The sequence below is a fragment of the Pelophylax lessonae genome (genome assembly GCF_965119305.1).
Source record: "Pelophylax lessonae genome assembly, chromosome: 2".
Taxonomy (NCBI): domain Eukaryota; kingdom Metazoa; phylum Chordata; class Amphibia; order Anura; family Ranidae; genus Pelophylax; species Pelophylax lessonae.
Genome location: NC_138769.1, coordinates 240840125 through 240866035, shown reverse-complemented (window position 1 = coordinate 240866035; position 25911 = coordinate 240840125). Strand labels below are relative to the sequence as shown.

Here is a 25911-nt window from a genome sequence, read left to right as displayed (position 1 = left end):
GGTTAAAACCAACCCGCGGCCGCCCCGCGCATGTGTGAACCGGCTGCATTTAGAAGGTTGCCAGTTCACATTTTATGCAAATTGGATGTGGTTTAAAACGCATCCGATTCCCATATACGTGAACGGAGCTTTTCATGAGTTTAGAGACATAAATCAAAAACATCACTTGTGCACACAGAAAATATACTTTTGAGCATAAAAATGTCTGACACGCCTAAACGCAGGTAAATGACTCTAGATGCATCTAATGGCAGATTAACGCTAAGCAATTTAGTGTTTTAAAAAACGCGACCTAGGGGCGCTTTTTGCAGCTGCTTTTTTCCTGCCAGTAGAAAAGAGTTTAGAAGAGCCCCAGTGTGCATGAGGCTTGACCTGGCACCATAAACACAAGGCCAAAGACCATGGACCTATTTTGTGCAATAATGTGATTGTAAACTAACTGCTACAAAAGTTTCACTTTCATTTCTCTTCCACAAGTTCTGCCCTTTCCAGTTTCCAGTCTATTTTTTTATCTCTAAGCCACACCTGCTTTGTATATAGCAACTGCAGCTTTTCTCTTGTTTTATTGATTCTCAGTGACACAGACGATCTACCATTTCAGCACTACACAGGAAGATACCGACTAATACAAGGAAGAAAAATGCCACGAAGAAGTCTAAAAGCATGTGTCCAATCTGGAAATACATTTCTACAACATCTGGAAGAAACTGGCAGACTAAGTACCACCGACAAAGAAGAACTTAGAGTAATCTATAATGAATTACGAAAGACGTAAGAGACTTTTAATATTTTTATCATGATTGTTGTTATTATTATTATTATTATCACCAAAGCAGTTAGTTGTATCATCCGTATTTATTGAATTCATTTTAAGTTGCTTGTGACATGTTTGGGCAAAACTAGACATGTCTGACATGCTTAGGGCTATGCTGTATTCTGTCCCTTTCTAATCACTAGCACTATGATTTTAGGAAAAGGTCATCAAAGCGAGTGTCTGTCAGTTTTTCAAGGGATGACGCTCATCGTGTCTTACAATTTTAGGCCTAATTTCTATTAACCAGTTCTGGGCTGGAAGGATTTGCCCCCTTAATGACCAGGCCATCTTTTTGCGATTCAGCACTGCGTTACTTTAACGGACAACTGCACGGTCGTGCGACACTGTGCCCAAAAAAAAAATGTCCTTTTTCCCCACAAATAGAGCTTTCTTTTGGTGGTATTTGATCACCTGTGCGATTTTTATTTTTTGTGCTATAAACAAAAAAAGAGCACCAATTCTGAAAAAAAATATATATTATTTTTCACATTCTGCTATATAAAATTCCCCAAAAAAATGTATTAATCAATATTTTTCATCCTTTTAGGCCAATTTGTATTCTGCTACATATTTTTGGTAAAAAAAAGTATTTTGATTGGTTTGCGCAAAAGTAATCGCGTCTACAAACCAGGGGAAAGATTTATGTCATTTTTTTTATTTTATACTAGTAATGGCGGCGATCTGCAATTTTTAGCGGGACTGTGACTTTGCGGCAGACAGATCGGACCCCTAACTGATATATATGACACTTTTGGGGGACCAGTGACATTACTACAGTAATCGGTGCTAAAAATATGCACTGTTACTGTAATTATGCCATTGACAGGGAAGGGGTTAACCTAGGGGTGATCAAAGAGTTAAGTGTGAGCCTAGGGGAGTGTTTAATAACTGTATGGGGGATGGGCTTGTGAAATGATTATAGAGAGCTGTGATCCTATATAGAAGGATCGCAGGTGCTCTGTGATCATTTCAGGGAGAAGAACGGTCAGCTGTGTTTACAACAGCTGCCCATTCTTCTCTCCCAGCGGGGAGCGATCGAGGGTGCTCAACAGCAATCGCAGCCGCCGGCCCTGTGCATTGGCTTTCCCGCTGCCTAGTGGCCCCAGGCCAGGCTCATAGAGCTATGTTGTTTTGCGCAGGCGTGTCAGCCTGCCGCAGTAAAACCTGCGGCGTGCGGTCGACAAGTAGTTTAATTATAACTAAAGGCAAAATTCTTTAGAGATGGCTAGAGTGGAGAGGGATTACAACGCTTGTCAGGTTTTTATTGTCTGCAAGCCCAAAAATTCCAAAATTGGGGATTGCCGCTAGAACAGAAATAGAGGGGAAATCTTCCAATAGTGACCTTAGTTCTGGTGACAAACTTCATTTTCCATTCCCTCACGTTGGAGGCAGTGGCGGCTGGTGCTCAAAAATGTTGAGGGGGCGCAAAAAGAAAAATGTAATAGGTATTGCTTTGCGGCAAAAAACGCGGTAAAAAAATTGCTTGACTTTGAGGTCATGGTACAGGCATGGCACAGGCATGGCACAGATGATGGTATAGGCATGGCACAGGTGATGGTATAGGCATGGCACAGGTCAATGTACAGGCATGATGTCACAGGTCAATGTACAGGCATGCAGCTTCGCAAAAACCACACAGTGCGCCGCCGCCATATTGTCTAATATCGCCACTTCAAAGTTCTTCACTTACCGTTAGCTGGGCTGCTGCTGGTCCCTGACGGTCTGTCACACACTGCTGGGAGCCTGGGACTGTGTCTACTCTCCCTCCCTGGCTGCGCCTGCGGCATGCCTGAAGTCCACTCGAGGACTCGTCTGACCTGGTGGGACTCCGGGAGACTGGTCTCGTCTCAGTCAGTGCCGGTCTGTGGTGGGGTGAGCCAGGATTCAGGACGTCTCCTCCTACCATCCTATGGTAGGTCACGGGCGGCTACGCCTCACTCACTCCTCCTCGTGCTCCGATGTCCGATCCGTCCGACTGGCAGCTCCTGCCTCCTCCACGGTCACGCTGCTCTTGCGAGTCGATCGCCGCTCCTCTCTCTCTGCGCCGGCCGGGCTGCTGGCGGGAACGGAAGGTGATCGTGACGCCGGGGTGGTGCACCGCCCCCAGGCGTCACGTCACCAGGTCCGATGTCCTCCTGTGATTGGTCCAGGCTGGACTCTGGACCAATCACAGCCCAGACATTGTTAAAGTGGGGTGTGTCGGGGCGCAATCGGCGCCTCTGCCAGACAAAGGTGGGGTCAAAAGCCCCACCCCCCCCATACCCAGTCCGGCGCCCCTAGTGGGCAAAATTTTTTTTCCTGCTTGTGTTGAGGGGGGGGGGGGGGCGGCCGCGGCTTGCTCCCGCCCCCACTAGGCAGCGGGGAGGCCGATCCACGGGGCCGGCGGTGGGGCACCCTCGGTTGTTCCCCGCTGAGAGAGAAGGACAGTCAGCTGTTGTAAACACAGCTGACCGTTCTTCTCTCTGAAATAATCACAGAGCGCCTGTGATCCTCCTATATAGGATAACAGGTCTCTGTGGTCATTTCACAAGCCCAAATCCCCCCCCCCCCCCACAGTTAGAAAACACTCCCCTAGGCTCACATTTAACCCCTTGATCACCACGGTGTTAACCCCTTCCCTGCTTGATCACCACTGTGTTAACCCCTTCCCTGCCAATGGCATTATTACAGTAACATATTTTAGCACTGATTACTTTAGTCACTAGTTCCCCCCCAAAAAGTGTCAAAAATGTCAGTTAGGGGTCCGATCTGTCCGCCACAATGTCGCAGTCCCACTAAAAATCGCAGATCGCCGCCATTACTAGTAAAAATAAATTAATTAATAAAAGTGACATAAATCTTTCCCCTAATTTGTAGACGCAATAACTTTTGCACAAACCAATCAAAATATGCTTATCTCCTTTTTCTTTTTTTTACCAAAAATATGTAGCAGAATACAAATTGGCCTAAAAGGATGAAAATTTTCTATTTTTTTAAATTTTTTTTTGGGAATGTTATATAGCAGAATGTGAAAAATATTGTTTTTATTTCATAAATGTTGCTCTTTTTTGTGTAGCACTGCCTCCTAGAGGACTGCTGAGTATTACACTTTCTGGATTCCCCTGGGTTACCCTTACCAACGGATAGCAGATAATTAGCATTGAAAGTCCTTGTCTCAGTCAATAATCAATCCAGGGGATGTTGGTTTTTTGTGTTTTTATTTGGAACTGGGATAGGAGAAGGGATGAGTGCAATACTCCAACTATGAACTATGCACAATCTTGAGTACAACTAGCTGTAGTGAGCGGTAAGGCCGCTGCTTCACCTTGCCACTGAAGTGAAGATATATAAAGTGTTCTAGCTTGAATTACTCTTCAAGGTTCTAACTTGGCACCCCCTTTCTCACTTGCTGAGGGTGCTGACACCTGTCCACTGACTCTCCACTGGAGTGGTCCCCTTCCTGGGCAGACCCCCGGCAAGCTTCCCGGTACTCACAGACACTGTTTTTCCCAAGGTTGCTCTGCCTCCAACTCCACTAGTCAGCATACACTGGACCTCCTGGCTCAGCTCCACACTCCTGGTCCACAAGGCCGACCGCCTGTGACCACCATCCACTGCAGCAGAAGGAGAGACAGCTGTCACCCTCCTTCTGGGACCTGGCTTCCCGCCCAAAGACACCCTGTCACATGTGCCCTTGGCTTTTATAACACATCCCAGGATGCACCACTGTTTGTGCCAACTCACAGGTAAAGTTACAAAAGCCTGTGTGTCACTGGCTGGGTTTCCTCCACTGTCCAACAGGCTCCCCTATTGGATACAGTGGGGACACTCCGTCAGCCCAAATGAATCACACATGGACACATGCAACAGGTAAAACTACAAATCAGGCTCCCCTGATAAACAGATGGAGACACTAGGCTTTACCTACCTAGGAGGGTGCTACATTTGTTTATAGTGCAAAAATACCACCAAAAGAATGCTCTATTGGTGGAAAAAAAAGAACATCAATTTTACTTTGGTACAGCGTCGCACGACCGTGCAATTTTCTGTCAAAATACCGTAGTGCCGAATTGCTAAAAATGGCCTGGTCATTAAGGGGGGCAAATCCTTTTGGTCCATAAGGTATTGCTTATGAAGAAAGATGCATATATGGCATTTGCAGTTGTTCTCAGTAGTTTGATGTAGGTACATAGTAACAGTAAGGCCCCATGCACACTGGCCGTTTAGCCCTGGTTCATGAGGCTCCAGCATTTAGCTGCGGGCAGAAGGCACTAGTGCACCGTCCAGCAGCCTGTCAAACTCTATGAGAGGCCGACAGATGCTGCTGCTCAACTGTGTACCTATTAATCCTTACATTTAGGGCAGTATGTGCCAGAGATGAATGCCCGGAATGCCGACCACCATCCACCTGCACCTACATGCTGAAGCCTCATGCATCGTTGTACGAATACAGAAATGCTCTATGTCTTTTCCCTGTAATAAAGTTTCCTGTTAGCAGAGAAGCAGCAGAAAAGCACATGTGGACTGTGCACTGTTTGTTCTGTAGGGCTATAGCCAACGTTGCCACCTCATCCCTTTAATCTAGGACACAGATTACACAGGTTCTGAGGCTAATATAATGCACTTAAGGCACTCAGTAAGTTTAATTACCAGCTTAATCAGCCACAGAACCTGTGTAATTAATATGTGTCCTAGTTTAAAGGGATGAGGTGGTAACCCTACTATACGCCCATAAGTTGATTTACTAAAACTGGAGAGTGCGAAATCTGGTGCAGCTCTGCATAGAAACCAATCAGCTTACTAAAACTGGAGAATGCGAAATTTGGTACAGCTCTGCATAGAAACCAATCAGCTTCCAGGGTATTTTATCTTTTTTTTTGTCAAAGCTTAAGGCCTCATTTACATCTGCTTTTACCAGCGTCAGACTTTTTTTTTTTTTTTTTTGCAGCTTAAAAACGCCTCTCTATGTTATTCTATGTGTCCATGCACACATAGGCTTTTAGGAATTGTAAGTGGCATAGGAGATTTCAAGCTGCAAAAAAAAACAAAAACCCAGGGCCAGCGCATTCTGAAGACTGGCATTACAGCTGTAAAAACATCTGATGTGTCAAGCATTTTTTTTTTTTACATGAAAATCAATGGTTCCCTATGAGAACCGTTTTAACTGATCCGACTTTCAGCCCATTGATTTGAATGGACGTTACATCCAAGTCAGATTATTATGATCCGACTTGTGCTTGGAGAATCTTGAAGGGGAAACCCAAAATGTAAAAAAACAATATGGCATGGTGTCCCCCCCAGATCCATACCAGGCCCTTTGAGTCTGGTATGGATCCTGAAAGGGAACCCCACGCCAAAATGAAAAAACTGGGTCCCCCACATATCTATACCAGACCCTTATCTGAGCATGCAGCCTGGCGGGTCAGGAAAGTGGAGGGACGAGCGAGTGCCCCCCCCCGGACCATACCTGGCCACATGTCCTCAACATGGGATGGGTGGGTGCCCTCCACCCCAAAGCACCTTGGCCCCATGTTGATGGGAATAAGGGCCTCTTCCCAACAACCCTGTGTGGTGGTCTGCGGGCAGGGGGCTTATTGAAATCTTGAAGCCCCTTAAACAAGGGGGCCCCCAGATCCTAGATCCCTCAACGTGAATGAGTACCCATTCACCCCCAAAAAAGCAGTGTAGTGTACATAAAAGCAACAAGAAAAGTTTTTTGACAAGTCCTTTATTAAAAATTAAGAATGTCCCCCCATCGTAGCTCCAACGTGTCTTCTTCCTCCCGTTTTCTCCCTCCGGTGATTTGTTCTTCCTTCAGTCTTCTCCCTCCGCTGCTGTCTTCTCCCTCCAGTAATGTGTTCTTCCTCTGGGCTTCTCCCTCCGCTGCTGTCTTCTCCCTCTGGTGATGTGTTCTTCCTCTGGGCTTCTCCCTCCGCTGCTGTCTTCTCCCTCTGGTGATGTGTTTTTCCTCTGGTCCCCATGCCGTTTTTTTTTTTTTTGGCGTGGGATTCCCCTTTAAGATCCTCAGAGCACAAGTTGGATTATAATGATCCAACTTGGATGTGACTTCTATTCAAATCAATGGGCTGAAAGTCGGATCAGTTAGGACGGCTCTCATAGGGAACCATTGATTTTGACATGTAATGCGACTTGTGCTCTGTAGTAATTGTATTTGGGAGTGGAAAATAGAAGAGGCAAAGAAACGCTGCTAAACGCTAATGTGGCGAAACGCGCATTAACGCCAATGCAAAAAGCTACTAAAAGCACGTTTTTATAGCCACTTTTTCCTGGCATTGGTACTGGCCTTGCAACTTGTTTTTTTTTTAATGTCCTGTGTGCATGAGGCTTCAAGGATAAGTTCACTTTTTGGAAAAAAATAATAAATGCAAACTTTTTTGTATTTAAAAAAAAATGTGTATTTATTATTGTTTTTTCCTGGCATTGGTACTGGCCTTGCAACTTGTTTTTTTAAGGTCCTGTGTGCATGAGGCTTCAAGGATAAGTTCACTTTTTGTAAAAAAATAATAAATGCAAACTTTTTTGTATTTAAAAAAAAAATGTGTATTTATTATTGTTTTTGGAGCCTGTAAAGCATTGCACCAGCGATCAGCAGATCCCTGATGCCATGCTGGTCTCCAGCAGATTTGGCAGTGTATCTGATTCCCCATCCTCATACATCCTGTACGGGCGAGCTGATACAATCTGAAAGGAAGCATGAATGAGCTACCATGGCGCTCCACAGCGCTGTTGTACTCCATTGAAAACTACACGCAGAAGGCTGCCAGACCTTGTCGTTTTCAATGCACAAAGCCCTGTCAAATCAGTGACACGGCGGGGCTGGCGGAGCCCCTCTCAGCTACGTCTTTTTAACCTCCCAGGCGGTATGATTATGTCAGGAATTCTGTACCAAAAGCGGTACAATTTTCTGCATGGAAATTTGGCGTTATGTATTCTAGGCCTACAATTCTTAGTAGACCAAACAAGACTCTAGTAGACATCCCAGATGTGATAAATTTGAAACACAAACGCATGAATTATAATATAATCAATAATATAATTTTATTATATAATATAATATATATATATATATATATATATTTATATTATGTAATAAAATTATATTATTGATTAGATTATAATTAATGCTTTATATTATATATATATATATATATGTGTGTATATATATATATATATATATATATATATATATACATGTGTGTGTATATATATACAGTATATATATATATATATACATACGTGTTTTGTGCAACGTTCAACGTTTGAATTTTCCTCCCTAGTTCCGCTCCCATGCAGCATTGCTGCTGCAGGGAACGGAACCAGGAAGTCCTCATACCGACGGACAAACGGCGGGGATCTCGGCTGGCGATCACAGCAATGGGAGATCATCGCTGGATCGCCAGGAGAAGGTAAGAGACACCGCTGCGCACTCTGCACATCCACCCCTAGCGGTAGAAGAACCCCACATTCCTTCACACACCAAGAAACTATTGCAATCATATTTTTATGTCAGAATTACTATTTTTCTTACCTGGAAGTGATCCTCTTCTCCAAGAGTAGAAAAATGTTATTACCTGCCATTCCCCTATACCAAGTTATATACTCCAATAGGGGATCTCCCCAAAATGTGGTGCCAGTGGTCTCAGTAGGGACTTACAACATAGACTGATGATGGTTAGAACCAGGAGACTGTACTATTACTTATCTATTGTGTTTCGATTTAGCTGATTCTAGGTCAACTTTACTTTAACCACCATGGCTATTGGTACTGTAATACGGTTACAGTAAAGGACCCGAGGCTGTATAGTTTTTCTTTGTTTTTTTTTCAGGGTGGATTTAATTTTAAATCAAGTTGATTTAAATCATTAGTAAAAAGGCATCAGCAACTGTCATCTATGTCACGCTGAAGCTCCTCCTCTGACCAGCTACCAAAGGAGAAGAAGGCAGTGCTATCCAGATGTTGGTGTTATGTTCACAACACCAACATCTGGATAGTGCTGCCTTCGGCCATTTTCAGCGTTTTGCATACATGAAAGTGTAGTGGAGTGGTCTAGTTTCTTTTAGACCCTCGATCCCTCCATAAAGTGTACCTGTCACTGCATATTGGTGTCACAAGGGATGTTTACATTGCTTGTGACAGCAATAAATGTGATCAGATTTTTTTTTTAAAAAAAACCTGTAATAAAGTTAAAAAAAAATTAAATAAATAGGAAAAAAAAAATGTAGCGGCCCCCGTCACCGATAGCTCGCGCACGAAAAAAAAACGTATACGGAAGTCGAGCCGCGAATGAAATCGCTATTCAAACAAACCACACATGTGAGGTATTGCCGCAATCGCCAGAGCGTGAGCAATGATTAAAAAAAAAGAGCTACACTCTAACTCTAAACTGGCAACCGTTAAAAAAATTTAAAGCGTTGCCTATTGAGATCTCTATTGACCGTAGTTTGTCGCCATCTCATGGGTGTGCGCAATTTTTAAACCGTAACATGTTGGGTATCTATTTATTTGGCGTGACATCATCTTTCACAATATACAAAAAAAAAATGGGCTAACTTTACTGTTTAGTATTTTTTAAATGCAGTGAAATGTGATTTTTCAAAAATTTTCCAAAAAAATGGCGTTTTAAAGACCACTGCGCAAATACCGCGTGATATTGCAATGACCGACATTTTATTCTCCAGAGTCTTTGCTAAAAAGCATATATATAATGTTTGGGGGTTCTAAGTAGTTTTCTAGGAAAAAATACAGATTTTAACTTGTAAACAAAAAGTGTCCGAAATAGGGCTGGGGCTTAAGTGGTTAATGGCTGTGTTGAGATATTTTAAGAGGACAGCAAATTTACATTATACAAATTGTACGCTCACTACTTTACATTGTAGCAAAGTGTCATTTCTTCGGTGTTATCACATGAAAATTTATAATAAAATATTTACAAAAATGTGAGGGGTGTACTCACTTTTGTGAGATATTGTACTAATGCTATCAGAATAACGAATAAAAATCTTGACAGAGTAAAGTTTCCTCTTTAAGTGACCACAGATCAAACAGTAGAGCTGCACGATTCTGGATAAAATGAGAATCACTATTTTTTTTCCTTAAAAAAAAGATCACGTTTCTTGGGGTAACACCATCTTTTACATTATACAAAAAATTGGACTAACTTTACTGTTTATTTATTTTTTTATTCATTGAAGTGTATTTCTTCCCAATGCTTCATTGCATTTGAACGACGGCTGCGCAAATACAGTGTGACATAAAATATTGCAACGACCACCATTTCATTCTCTAGGGTCTCTGCTAAAAATATATATATGATGTTTGGGGGTTCTAAGTAATTTTCTGGCAAAAAATACTGATTTTTAACCGCAATTGCCTCCAGTTGTAAACACAGCTGACCGTTCTTCTCTCTGAAATGATCACAGAGTGCCTGTGATCCTTCTATATAGGATCACAGTTCTGTATGATCATTTCACAAGTCCCTCCCCACAGAATTAGAAAACACTCCCCTAGGCTCTCAATTAACCCTTTGATCACCCCTAGGTTTACCCCTTCGCTGCCAGTGTCATTATTACAGTAACAGTGCATAGTTTTAGCACTGATTACTGTAGTAATGTCACTGGTCCCCCCAAAAGTGTCAAAAATGTCAGTTAGGGGTCTGATCTGTCCGCCGCAATGTCGCAGTCCTGCTAAAATTCGCAGATTGTCACCATTACTAGTAAAAAAAAAAATTAAATAATTAATAATGACATAAATCTTTCCCCTAGTTTGCAGACACGATAACTTTTCCGCAAACTAATCAAAATACGCTTATTATTATTTTTATTTTTTTTACCAAAAATATGTAGCAGACTACAAATTGGCCTAAAAGGATGAAAAATTTTGATTTTTAATTTTTTTTAACAGAATAACAGAATGTGAAAAATATTGTTGTTTTTTTTTCAGAATTGTCGCTCTTTTTTTGTTCATAGCGTGAAAAATAAAAATCGCACAGGTGATAAAATACCCCCAAAAGAAAGCTCTATTTGTGGGAAGAAACAGACATTCATTTTATTTTGCTAGAGCTTTGCACGACCGTGCAATTTTCCGTTAAATTAACGTAGTGCTGAATCGCAAAAAAATGGCCTGTTCATTAAGGGAGCAAATCCTTCCGGTCCAGAAGTGGTAAAATAGCAAATTTACTATTGACAAAGCGCACAGGTTGGGGCTTTACCACAAGAATTATATATAGTATGCAATCAGACAAAATTACGAGGTTTGTATACCAATGCTAGAAGCCTGTCCAACAAGATGGTAGAGCTGGAGCTGCTAATGTATGAGAAGGATTTCGATTTTGTGGGGATTTCAGAGACTTGGTTTGACAGTTTGCAGTATTGGCTGGTGATCATTGAGGGGTATTCCCTATTTCGTAGAGATAGAAAAGGTAAAAAAGGGGGAGGGGTATGTCTGTATATTAAGAACAGTGTACAGGTAAATAGGAGGGACGACATTGCAAACTGAGCTAAGGAGGAGGTAGAATCCCTATGGGTAGAACTTCAAAGGGAAGGCACTATGGGGAAAGTAATATTGGGCATATGCTATAGGCCCCCAAACCAGAGGGAGGAGGGGGAGGCGGACCTCCTATCACAGCTTGGAATGGCAGCAAGGATAGGAAATGTAATTATAATGGGGGACTTTAATTATCCAGATATAGACTGGGCAGAAGGAACCGCGCATTCATCCAAGGCTCGGCAGTTCCTTAATGTTTTGCAGGACAATTTCATGGGTCAGATGGTGAATGCACCAACAAGAAACAATGCAGAACTAGACCTACTGATTACCAATAATACTGACCTGATCACAGATATAGAAATACAGGGCAACTTAGAAAACAGTGACCATAGGTCAATTCGTTTCAGTATAAATCATAGAAATAGGAAACACAAAGGTAAGATAAGGATATTGCTAAACAATATCAAATGGGATAGAACCCTGGGAACAAAGAACATGGAGGAAAAATGGGAGTGTTTCAAGAACATACTAAATAAAGGGATTGGCCAATGCATTCCAAATGGGGATAAGTTTAAAAGAGAAAAAATTAGGGATGCACCGATCCGATATTCGGATCGGATATCGGCCGCGATACGGACGAAATAGCTGGATTGGAGATCGGTAAATGTAGCAGACCCACGGGCTGATCCGGGGCGTCGCAGCACCTACGTCATTAATCTCAGCCTCACGTGTGCGTCGGGTATGGAGCGCGCCAACAAGTCGGCAGTGTGGAGATATTACACGCTTGCCACACCAACTAATTCCACAGCTGTTTGCAATGTCTGCAAAGTAAATGTTTCGAGGGGAGGTGGTATAACTGCTAAGTTCAATACTACTAATTTAATCAGGCACATCCAGAAACACCACGCTAAGGAGCACGCTGAATTCCTGCAGCTCAACAAAACCAAAGCAGAGGACAATACAGCCCAGCAGCAACAAACTTTTCAGGATGCATTTAAACTACGCAAAAAGTTTCCAATGGAAAGTATGAAAGCATCAGAAATAACACAGAAAGTTTTGGAATTCATTGTTTTAGATGCTCAACCAATGTCAGTTGTTGAAAATGAGGGCTTCTGTCTCCTACTCGAACACTTGGAGCCGAGATACTCTGTTCCATCACGCAAGTATTTTTCTGAGACCGCAGTGCCAGAACTGTACAAAAAAGTTTGCCAACACGTCTCAAAAGAGATTAAAGATATAAAGGCTATGAGCTTTACTACAGATATATGGAGCTCTGATGTGTGTCCAATGCTTTTAAGTTTAACAGTCCACTGGTGGGACACAAACTGTACACCGCACGGTGCAATGCTTCAATCTAAAAACTTTCATGGTTCACACACCAGCGATACCATTTTGGCTTCAATTAAGGCTATACTTGACCAGTGGCACATTCCTTTGAATAAAGTGCATGTCATACTCTGAGACAATGCAAGCGACATGAAAAAGGCCATAGACAAAATGGGGGTAGGGAGCTTAGGCTGCTTTGCTCACTGCTTGCAGCTTGTAGTCAATGAGGGACTACTGTCACAATGGAGTGTGAGCGATGCCATTGCAATCGGTAGACAAATTGTGGGACATTTTAAACATTCTCAACTTGCGTATTCAAGGCTGCACGATATCCAGCTCCAGATGCAAATGCAACCTTAACGCTTGCAACAAGATGTCAAAACAAGGTGGAATTCTACGTACTTGATGATACAGAGTCTTCTGGAACAGCAGCGAGTCCTCTGTGCTTACATTGCTGACGATGATGACCTGCCCAGTACACTGACCACTAACCAGTGGGCTTTGCTAGAAAAAAACAAGCATTGTTTTAGCGCCATTTGAAGACCTAACAAGGAAAGTAAGCTCATCGACTGCCTCCACCGCTGACGTCATTCCAGCTGTCACCGTCCTCAAACGCATCCTTGCTAAAGAAGGCAATGCGGATACTGGCATCAAAACAATGAAAACCACCCTGCTTCAAGCTGTCAACAAACGCTTCGACACTGTGGAAGCTGAACCCCATATGCACTTGCCACCCTGCTGGACCCGAGATATAAAGACAGGTAAGTGAAGATTGTGTAACCTAACTAATAATTATTACATTAGCCCATCAAGTGTTAGAATTTTTATATGTTTAAATTTACAGTCAGCGCTGCAGCAAGGCATCTCATCAAATACAGTAGAAGACAGTGTTATTGTGGAGAGGAGAATAAAATATATCTATCATATATATATAAGAAATTTGAATGACAATGATAATGAATAACAATGACATTAATAATTCATTTATTTAGGTCTATATATTATATAGACCTAATAAATGAATTAATGTCATTGCCATTCATCATTATCTGACTATTATAGATTTTTTACTCTCCACGACCACAATAACACATCTGCTACTGTATTTGATGAGATGCCATGCTTTAAATTTAAAGATTTTGGAATTCTAACACTTGATGACACTAAAAAACCTGAGGCTGATGGTTGATTAAAGTTATATATATTATTTACTTTTACTTTAATCAGCCTCAGGTTTTTTAGTGTCATGAAGTGATTCATATTTAGCCTAACCTAGGTTTTTATTTCTGTTTCAGATACTTTACAAGTGCACAATCTGCAAAGCGTGCAAAAGATACACTGACATGGTAACTAGAGGAAGACTTGAGGAGCAGCACAGCTGGAGCATCACAGGCCACAGAACCACAAGACAAGGTCCCTCGGGTGGAAGCAGCAGCAGCAGCACCGAGCAGCTTTATGCAAGAGTTTGACTACATTGTGGAGGAGTTTGAACTAGATCCTAGTGCAGCAAGCAGCTCAAGCCCTGCAGTCCAACTGCATGGCTATTTTGCAGAGAAAACCATTGCTGCCTCAGACAACCCATACCAGTTCTGGGGAGTCAACAAATATAGATTACCTTGTCTTGCTGCCACTGCCACAAATACCTCTGTGCCCCCTGCACTAGTGTAGAAAGTGAGAGAGTGTTCAGCACGGTTTCCAGCATTGTGAATGAGAAGAGAAATAGACTTACAGCAGAGAGAGCAGAAATGCTTGTCTTTATGAGAAAGAATTTGCCATTGCTGCTGATTAAGTGACCATTCACTGGTCATGTTTGTGTCATGAGTGAATCAATCAACTTGATCACACAAGCAAATGGCATTTGTATGTAAACAGGTAGTCCAGTGTCACTGTCACACGCCACCATCAAATTGTGTGATGGTAATGTGACACTGGACTACATTTTTACAATATGCTTTTTGTATGTGTGATCAAGTTGTTGTTGTTCGACCAACTTTTTTGTCAGGTCAGACTCAGGCTGCTATGTTGTTGCTGCAATGTTGTATTGCCCCCTGCACTAATGCAGAAAGTGAGAGAGTATTCTGTTTAGAACAGTTTGTGTTTGTGGATGAAAAGAGAAATAGACTTACACAGCAGAGAGAAGAGAAGAAATGCTTGTCTAGTGTCTACAATCTTCTTGAGAAGTTGAGAGAGAATGTGCCATTGCTGATTAAGTGACCATTCAGGTCATGTTTGTGTCATGTCATCATGTGTGACTGTGAATCAAGTCAACTTGATCACACAAACAAAAGGCATTTGTAATGTAAACAGGTAGTCCAGTGTCACTGTCACACGCCACCATCAAATTATTGCGTGATGGTGGTGTGACACTGGACTACATGTTTACAATATGCTATGTTGTATGTGTGATCAAGTTGTTGTTGTTCGACCAACTTTTTACTCAGGTCAGAATCAGGCTGCTATGTTGTTGCTGCAATGTTGTATTGCCCCCTGCACTAATGCAGAAAGTGAGAGAGTGTTTTGTTAAGCACAGTTTGTGTTTGTGGATGAGAAGAGAAATAGACTCACACAGCAGAGAGAAGAAATGCTTGTCTAGTGTCTACAATCTTCTTGAGAGAGAATTTGCCATTGCTGATTAAGTGACCATTCAGGTCATGTTTGTCATGTCATCATGTGTGTGACTGACTGTGAATCAAGTCAACTTGATTGATCACACAAATGGCATTTTGTAACGTAAACAGGTAGTCCAGTGTCACTGTCACACGCCACCATCAAATTTGTGATGGTGGTGTGACAGAGGACTACATGTTTACAAATTTACATGCTATATGTGTGATCAACTGATCAAGTTGTTTGTTGTTCGACCAGCTTTTTTAGTTTATTCATTTCTCACTGAGAATTTCTCAGGATCAGCAGCAGCTGCTATATTGCAATTTGCTGCTACTATGTTGCATTTTTTATTTAAATTCCTGTTTGCAGGATTTTGCACTTTATATTTTTTAGTTTACAATGTTTACTGTTTGATTGCTATTGTATGTTCAAGCAATGAACTGTTTTTTTTTTCTTGTGACTACATTTTATTCTTTGTGTTTGATTACATGATATTTTAGATTTTGAATGCACAATTGTTATAAGGTATCTGCCGATACTGATCACCAATCCGGAAGCATTGTTTTGTTATAAGATCACAAAACAGTACTTCCGGATCGGTATCGGGATCGGCGGTTTCACAAAGCCAGGCATCGGTATAGGGACTAAAAAAGTCGGATCGGTGCATCCCTAGCAAAAATAAACCCTGGGTGGCTAAACTCCAACATAAAAATGTATATTAAAACTAAAGAAAAGGCCTTAAAAAAATTAGGGGTGCACCGATCCGACTTTTTTTGTCCCGATACCAATACCAATATCTGGCATTGTGTATCTGCCAATATACACATTGTGTATGTACCGATCCGGAACTACACACATAAAGCATTCGGCTGCAGGACAGAGCAAAGCCGCTTGGCTCCTCCATTCACAGGTGGAGTGCATCTGATATCACTCCGCTTGTGAGCCGGACCTATACAGGAAGTAGCAGCTCCCATCCCATACTACTACTACACCAAGTAAGGGATGGCTGAGCAGGGACTCAGCAAAACCGGATCAGCCTGTGGATCGGTTAATTTTACCGATCCCCCGATCCAGCTATTGGGGCAGTATCGGCGCCGATATCCGCTCCTAATATCGGATCGGTGCATCCCTACAAAAAATGCAAGGCTGAGGGGTCATTGGCAACATTCCAATATTACAAAGAGTGCAATAAGAAATGTAAAGGCGAAATCAAGGTGGCTAAAATAGAACACGAGAGACATATAGCGAAGGAGAGTAAAAAAAAAAAAAAAACAAGAAATACTTTAGGTATATAAATAGTAAGAAAGCGAGACCAGAACACATTGGCCCCATAAAAGACGACGAAGGGAATCTGGCCACAGAGGACAGAAAGAAGGCGAAAGTGCTAAATAAATTCTTCTCTTGAGTCTTCACAAAAGAATTGTGGGGCTACACTAACCAAGCTTGTAATGTTAAATTAAATAATACACCTCAGGAAGTACCCCCATGGTTAACAGAAGATAGACTTAAAACGAAACTTGAGACACTAAATAAATCACCGGGTCCTGATGGCTTGCACCCGAGAGTTCTTAAAGAACTCAGCCAGGTGATAGCCAGACCGTTATTCTTGATCTTTATGGATAGTCTACAGACGGGTATGGTGCCAGCTGATTGGAAAAAAGCCAACGTGATACCAATATTTAAAAAAGGGCCGAGATATATCCCGGGTAACTATAGGCTGGTCAGCCTAACATCAGTAGTCTGCAAGATTTTGGAGGGGATGTTAGGGGACTATATACAAGACTTTAGTAATGAAAACGGTATCATTAGCAGAAATCAGCATGGATTGCTGAAAGTGAGTTGCCATCTAGATAAAGGAAGGCCTGTGGATGTGGTGTATCTGGACTTAGCAAAGGCATTTGACACAATTCCCCACAAACGTTTACTGTACAAATTAAGGTACGTAGGTATGGACCATAGGGTGGATACCTGGATAGAGAACTGGCTCCAGGGGCGAGTCCAGAGGATGGTGATAAATGGGGAGTACTCGGATTGGGCGGGAGTCGAAAGTGGGGTCCCCCAAGGATCTGTCCTGGGACCAATCCTGTTTAATTTATTCATGTAGCCAGGTGAAGAAATCCATTTTGACATAATTAAGGCTGATGTACTATCTCTTTAACACCTGGGTCTCAGTCAAGAGGTTAGTGTGTTGAATTGTGGGAAATGTAGTCCTGGAACAGTGAAGACTAGACAGTGGACTGGTTGGAAGGATACTCCCAGGGAGCTGTGGGTTCTTCAGGGACTGATGGGAGAGCCTATAAATTGGGGGCGGGACCAACGGTTCACTCTCTTACCTCGAGGACGGGAGGAAAGAGCTGCTGCGGAGCGCAGGAAAGGAGAGGCCGGCGGGCCTAGTGGGAGACACCTTGGAGAGATGGCGTGTGTCACGGGGAAAGGTGACAGACTGAAAGCATAGACACCGGAGAGAGGCAGCGGGTGTTATCGGAGGTAACCGGCCTGGTGTGGAGGACTGCTGAGCAAAGACACCAACGGATTGGGTGAAAGACATCTGATATATCAGACGCTGTAGCTGACAAATACAGTATCGGGTCAGGCCTGTGACGCAGTATAAATACAGAGGGAACTTCTCTGCTGTATAGCGGTTGCCATAGGACACTGCAGTTTGTAATAGTGCGTGGCGGACCAGAAGGCCTTAATTAAACACACACCAGCTTTTAGACTGAATACATCCTAGACAAAGCTTGGATAGCAATATCTCCTTTTATTTATTAGATTACAAATATTTCCCTTTCTGACACTGGATTACAAATATCATTCTTGGAATGATTAAAGAGCTTCACTGCCGGTGAAGATAAGCAAGGCCTTGCCCAGAGACTCATACAATCCATAGGAAAGGGGGCCCCTTATAGTTGACAGAGTGCACTCTATTAGGTTATATTGCATTACAGAGTTAGAGCAGCTGAGCTCAATCATATTGCATTGATTATTCTGCAAAACACTAATAATATCTGTTATATTTGTTTGGTCACTCTCACATCTTTAAAGGAGGAATAATCTATTGAGGAACCAACAAATATATTGTTCCTCATTCAAAGTATTAATATATTTGCAACTGTTTATCTGTGACTCTGAGTCTTGGGCCCTATTTGATATTTGGGTTTTAGGACTCAGCTTTGTTACCTTTGCCTATCCTGTTTGTTTGTATTAAACTCATGTAGAAAAGGGGGAGGGGTTTCTAAAACTACCCATAAGGTAGTGATAGAACCAAAGGGGATTTAAATGTGCCAATCAAAAAAATGTTTTTTCTTACAGATTGTCAACTTTTTTTATAAATTTAAAAACAACATTTATTCAACATATGTTACAGATAGACATACATACATAGTGTAACAAATACATATTTCTATTATACATAAGATCAAAAAATGTTAATATTTCAATGAGCCCAGAAAACGGGACTACATGGAAAAAGTGAGATTGCATCAGGCTCCAGCTGTTTCAAGATATTTTCAATATATATAGAAGGTCCTTAAAGTTTTGATCATAGTAGATTTAGTCATATTAAACGATATATATATATATTTGTACAGATAGATGTCAGAGAGAGTGTAGTCAACTGTACCGCAGAGGAAATGGTAGGCTGACAAATATCAAACATTGTGAGAAGTACTATGTTTACTTTCACCTATAAATATATATAGGGAAAGGAACGTGAAGGTATAAAAAATATAAGAGGGGGGGGGGGGGAGGAGGTGATGACACTCAAAAGGAGCCCAGCAAGAGTTGGGAGATTCCCACACATTCAAAAAACGTAGGGAAATATCACCAGGTGATATGCATCCAGTATGTGATTAAACACAGGGAGCCATCCCAAGATAGATAATCTTCATACGTCTTTGTGTAGAATAAAACCTTATAGCCTTGCCTTCCCCCAGCGAGCCGACTTCGGAAGGCAAGTCTATAAGGTTTTATTCTACACAATATGGAGATGATCTATCTTGGGATGGCTCCCGGTGTTTAACCACATACTGGATGCATATCACCTGGTGACATTTCCCTAAGTTTTTTGAATGTGTGGGAATCTCCCAACTCTTGCTGGGCTCCTTTTGAGTGTCATCACCTCCTCCCCCCCCTTCTTATATTTTTTATACCTTCACGTTCCTTTCCCTATATATATTTATAGGTGAAAGTAAACATAGTACTTCTCACAATTTTTGATATTTATCAGCCTACCATTTCCTCTGCGGTATAGTTGACTACACTCTCTCTGACATCTACCTGTACAAATATATATATATCGTTTAATACGACTAAATCTACTATGATCAAAACTTTAAGGACCTTCTATATCTATTGAAAATATCTTGAAACAGCTGAAGCCTGATGAAGCATTCATCGCGAAACGCGTAGTTCCAGCAATCTCACTTTTTCCATGTAGTCCCGTTTTCTAGGCTCATTGAAATATTAACATTTTTTGATCTTATGTATAATAGAAATATGTATTTGTAATACTATGTATGTATGTCTATCTGTAACATATGTTGAATAAATTTTGTTTTTAAATTAAAAAAAAAAAAGTTGACAATCTGTAAGAAAACATTTTTTTCGATTGGCACATTTAAATCCCCTTTGGTTCTATCACTACCTTATGGGTAGTTTTAGAAACCCCTCCCCCTTTTCTACATAATTTTTATTTTGGGGAAGGTGCCAACTTACTACGGACATATATTTAAAGAAAATTTCTCCTCCTCCACAATCCATTTGTATTAAACTCATAATTGTTAATTTTCTGCTAAAAGACATTAAAACTGATCTTTCTTCATTGAACCTTTGTTATTGACTATTTACTCGTTATAATGGAATCCATAGTGTCAGTCGGGTTGGAAGGGACTCAGGGTTCAGGAAGTGAGGAGGACCTAAACACACTCAACAACCCCTGTGGGGGCAGTGCTACATTCATAAACGACCTAGAGGATGGGATATCCAGCACAATCTCGGTATTTGCAGACAATACTAAGCTAAGCAGGGCAATAACTTCTCTACAGGACTTGGTAACCTTACAAGCAGACCTGAACAAAATAATGGGGTGGGCAACTACATGGCAGATGAGGTTTAATGTTGAAAAATGTAAGGTAATCCACTGGGGGGCCGGAAACACAAACGCAAGTTACTCACTAGGAGGGGAACTTCTGGGTGAATATAAGATGGAAAAGGACCTGGGGTCGTAGTCGACAACAGGCTTGGCAGTGGCATGCAATGCCAAGCTGCTGCAAGCAAAGCCGACAGAATACTGGCATGTATAAAAAAGGGGATTCACTCCAGAAATAAAGAGATTATTCTCCCACTTTACAAAACTCTGCTCCAGCCACATCTTGAATATGCTGTCCAGTTTTGGGCACTGGTCCTCAGGAAGGATGTGCTGGAACTGGAGAGAGTCCAGAGAAGGGCAACAAAAATAATTTGGGAAATGGAGGACATCAGCTATGAGGAAAGACTGCAAGCATTGAACTTATTCTCTCTAGAGAAGAGACACTTGAGAGGGGATATGATATCAATGTACAAATACTGTACTGGTGACCTTAGCATAAGGAACAAACTTTTCAGAGAAAGGGAATACATTAACACATGGGGCCACTCATTATAACTAGAAGAAAAGCAGTTTAACCTTAAACTATGTAAGGGATTCTTTACTGTCAGAGCAGTAAGGATGTGGAATTCTCTTCCACAAGCAGTGGTATCAGCAGGGAGCATCGGTAGTTTCAAAAAACGATTAGATGGGCACCTTATAGACCACAACTTAAAGGGGTATACAATGTACGGTTAACAGAAAACTCACACACACATTATGGGTTAAACTGGATGGACTGATGTCTTTTTTCAACCTCACTAGCTATGTAACTATTTAACACTGCAGAGAAAACAGCGGTTTAAAATTAAGCAGCAGCAAGACCGTTTTATTAAGAGAAAATAGGCCTAATTGGTGTATGTCTAACTTTTATTTTATCTGTGGGGATAGGGAAATGTGCTGAATGTGAGTGATACAACGTGAGGTGGCGTAGACTCTCACTGTTCTTAAACTTTGTTTTCCTTTCACGTTTGCTTTGGTGGGACAGTAGCTATGAGTTTTGACCTCAGATCAACCACAAAACAAAACAAAAGACAAATAGTCCCCACTATTAAGAACAAAAAGGGGCTGATTGCTCAAAGACCTAGTAGTCACTAATTAAAATACAGTTTTCTAACAGACCTGAATCTTTCTCTATGTAGTTTATCAGCTTTCCCTACCACAGTTACCAGTTTGCTGAAACTGGCTACCTTGTGTCTTCCGTTATAGTGGTGGTTTATCCAAAAGCCCTCTTCTGGGCCCTTCTAAGCCAGCTGGATATAGTTCAAAGCCAAAGCAGTGCATGATGGTTTAAAAAAAGTCTCCTAGACAAATCTACACAAGCATCCTCTGTGATCCCAAATCTCAAACCCACAGAAATCACCTTGGTCCAATGGTAGTGGTGAACCTAAACCTCATCCCTATCGTTCAATTGTTGATAGCTGTGTAACTGAAAAAGAGGACTTTGTGTTGCAAATGATAGGAAAAATGGACTTGCATTTACTTCTCTTATGTATACTTTGATAATGTTGATAATGTTTCCTATGAAAGAAATATGTTTTTTCTTCTTTCATTTTAGGTGTTCTGATTTAACAGGTTTTTCTCAAGCAATCTATGGACTTAAAATTAAAGGGAAAGCTGTGGTATATGGTAACACAATTGAGCTGTTCAAGGTATGTGTTCTGTTTCTGTGTTGTTTATAAATGATTGTTTAATTTATTTTTTAAGTATATCCTCGTGGCATGTCAATAACTTGAAAAGCTGTATTTGGGTGATTCTTAACATATACTGTAAAAGTAGTTTCCTGCCTTAACCAACTGTGTTGCAGAACCTGTTCACATGTACAGTGCAAATTTGTAGTAGAAACTCCTAGCTCACCACTGTTTACTGACATCTGTTATCTGTTTATAGCAGAAATAACAGGTATTAGTTCATGGCCAATATAAAGCAACTGCATAATCTGCTATAGTAGTTTACAGGACTGGAACAAAATTATCCATAAAAATAAAAAAAAGTAAATTGCTTTTGTAAAAATACTAAATACATTTGCCTCTTTTTTGTTTTTTGAAATGTGAAAGCATTACAGTGACCATTTGAATGTGAAAGCATTACAGAGCTAAAGTGGTTCTAAAGTCAAAAGGTTTTTACCTTAATGCATTCCCTGCATTAAAGCAGAGCTCCGGGCAAAAACTATTTTCATAGTTTTAATGCTGCTTTCCTACCTTTGTAGAATATGTAGTCCGTCTTTTGATTTCCTCTGTAGTTTTTGAGAAACAGCCTGTGCATTTTTTAAATAATGGAATTGATTCCCTTTGGTTTCCTGTTTGCAAGACCAGTAGCTGCTATGGCTTGCATTCCATCTGTTTTGTCACATCCCTCCTGTTTAGTTCAGCCAACACTTTCTACTCCCTGCAGTGGGGGAATCAGCAAGTCTGAGATATCCAGTCTGAACATCCCACAGAGGTAGTGTATCCCTCTTTCCATCACAAACCGAGTTGGAGCTGACAAGTTCCCTCAAAACATTTAACCCCATACAAACTGGGCAACCACACAGGCAGGCAGGGGGTAGAGATCTCAATAGCGACATTAAAGTGGAAGCAAACTTCCACTGATTGTTTGTACCTATAGGTAAGCCTAAACTTGCCATGCCTCTTATGTATTACCTTGTACTGTCTACTTTCCAAAAAGGGGTAATTTGGGAAGGGGGGGGGTATATGTACTGTCCTGGCATTTTAGGGGCCTCAAGAATTGCAGTGGGTCATCAGTACATCAGGCATCAGGATTAATCAACTTGCAAAAAAAAAAAAATATATATATATATATATATATATATATATATATATATATATATACAGTGAGGGAAAAAAGTAGTTTTTTTTAACATTGAGGGATAGAATATCAAAATATATCAAAAATATCTAGAAAAACACATTTTAAAAAAGTTGCAAAGTGATTTATATTTTAATGAGTGAAATAAGTATTTGATCCCCTATCAATCACCAAGATTTCTGGTTCCCAGGTGTCTTCTATACATGTATTGAGCTGAGTTTAGGAGCACTCTCTTAAAGTGATCCTAATCTCAGCTTGTTCCCTATATAAAAAACACCTGTCTACAGAAGCAATCAATCAATCAATCAAATTCCAAACTCTCTCCAACAGGCTATCACATTCGCTATGGAACTGTGCCCTGACAAGTCTAAATGCCCACGGGACTCAATCTTGGACACTATAGTCCATTTGAAAAAGATCAAACTTTCAGACATCTATAAACCTCTCTTGACACAACAGTTTAAGTCATAGGCCTCTGACCCACCCTCCCCCTGGAATAAGGACTTTCGCTTCCCAAACCTATCCAAATGCATACTCAAAGGATATAATACAACTTGTAAATTCATCGTAAATTAATTTTGGAGGGAACAACAGCTTTTGCACAGAGCCTACTCTGCTTTCTCCTCAACTACTAGCTCCCCAGCTGCCCAATCATGCTCTTGGTGTTCCATACATAGGCCGACACTGGCCCACAGACTATGGTCGTGCCCCCTCATTTCGCAATTTTGGCTCGAGGTGCAACTTCTAATCCTTTCTGTCTCGGGATTATTACCGACAAATAACCCCCTCTTCCTGGTCTTTGGAAACCTAGACGGTCCCGCCCTGGGTTTGAACCCTACACAAACATTACTTTTGATCCGCCACAAAGCTTGGATCTCGACTTGCCTCATGATTGCCAGGAGGACTATACTCAGGAAATGGACAACCCCTCGCCCTCCCATGACCCGGGAAGTACAGGAAGAACTTGCAAAACTGCACGTCAAAGAGTTTTTAGATACGCAACTTCTTTCCGGATCCTCTACACAACTCGCATCTAAATGGGATTCCTATCTAACTAAATTCCCTCAGCCTAACCTTGGATCCCCTTAATACTCTGGATTTTCATCCGACTCCTGTGAATGTACCCTAATACCACGTAGCCTACCTCCTGCCCTATTCTCTTGGACATGGTATTCCCTCTCCCCCTTTGTTTTTTTTTTACCTCTTCTCTTCACTGCCATATATTGGGTAATTGATATTTTTGTTGCAGATGTTTTCCTCAATACAATGTCATGCTATGTATGTTTTGAAAATTCTCAATAAAATGTGTTTAAAAAAAAAGAAAAAAAATTCCAAACTCTTTGCCATGGCCAAGACCAAAGAGCCATCCAAGGATGTCAGAGACAAGATTGTAGACCTACACAAAGCTGGAATGGGCTACAAGATTGTCACCAAGCAGCTTTCGTGAGAGGGTGACAACAGTCAGTGCGATTATACGCAAATGGAAGAAACACAAAATAACTGTCAATCTCCCTCGGTCTGGGGCTCCATGCAAGATCTCACCTCGTGGAGTTTCACTGATCATGAGAACGGTAAGGAATCAGCCCAGAACTACACAGGAGAATCTTGTCAATGATCTCAAGGCAGCTGGGACCATAGTCACCAAGAAAACAGTTGGTAATACACTACGCTGTGAAGGACTGAAATCCTGCAGTGCCCACAAGGTCCCCCTGCTCAAGATAGCATATGTACAGGCCCGTCTGAAGTTTGCTAATGAACATCTGAATAATTCAGAGGAGAACTGGGTGAAAGTGTTGTGGGCAGATGAGACCAAAATCTATCTCTCTGGAATCAACTCAACTCACCGTGTTTGGAGGAGGAGGAATGCTGCCTATGACCCCAAGAACACCATTCCCACAGTCAAATATGGAGGTGGAAACATTATTCTTTGGGGGTGTTTTCCTGCTAAGGGGACAGGACAACTTCACCGCATCAAAGGTAAAATGGACAGGGCCATGTACCATCAAAACTTGGGTGAGAATCTTCTCCAGCCAGGGCATTGAATATAGGTCATGGATGGGTATTCCAGCATGACAATGACCCAAAGCACATGACCAAAGCAACAAAGAACGGCTCGAGAAGAAGCACATTAGGGTCCTGGAGTGGCCTAGCCAGCCTCCAGACCTTAATCCCATACAAAATATGTTGAGGGAGCTGAAGGTTCGAGTTACCAAACGTCAGCCTCGAAGCCTAATGACTTGGAGAGGATCAGCAAAGAGAAGTGGGACAAAACCTCTCCTGAGATGTGGGCAAAGCTGGTTGCCAACTACAGGAAACGTCTGACCTCTGTGATTGCTAACAAGGGTTTTAACACCAAGTACTAAGTCATGTTTTGGGAAGGGTTCAAATACTTATTTCACTCATTAAAATGCAAATCAAATTATAATTTTTTGAAATGCATTTTTTTGGATATTTTGGTTGTTAGTCTGTCTCTCGCTGTTAAAATAAACCTACCATAAAAATACTTTATTCCCTCGCTGTGTATATTTATATATATGTATAGAGAGAGAGAGAGTTATAGTATCTCACAAAAGTACATTTTTCGAAATATTTTATTATATCTTTTTATGTGACAGCACTGAAGAAATGAGACGTTGCTACAATGTAAAGTAGTGAGTGTACAGCTTGTATAACAGTGTAAATTTGCTGACCCATCAAAATAACTCAACACACAGCCATTAATGTCTAAACCGCTGGCAACAAAAG

At 41.3% G+C, this 25911-nt stretch overlaps 1 protein-coding gene across 1 annotated transcript in view; it reads left to right on the top strand.

Moving 5' to 3' along the window:
- Positions 1-512: 512 nt before the first annotated feature.
- Positions 513-25911, top strand: part of LOC309548044 (putative helicase MOV-10) — a gene marked incomplete at its 3' end in the record, with an annotated part of 200022 nt that continues 174623 nt past the window's right edge. Inside the window, exons 1-2 of the mRNA XM_082248014.1 lie at positions 513-771; positions 21917-22010. Coding sequence (XP_082104140.1) covers positions 641-771; positions 21917-22010 — 225 coding nt within the window. The 5' untranslated portion in view covers positions 513-640. The remainder of the gene's footprint in view (positions 772-21916; positions 22011-25911) is intronic.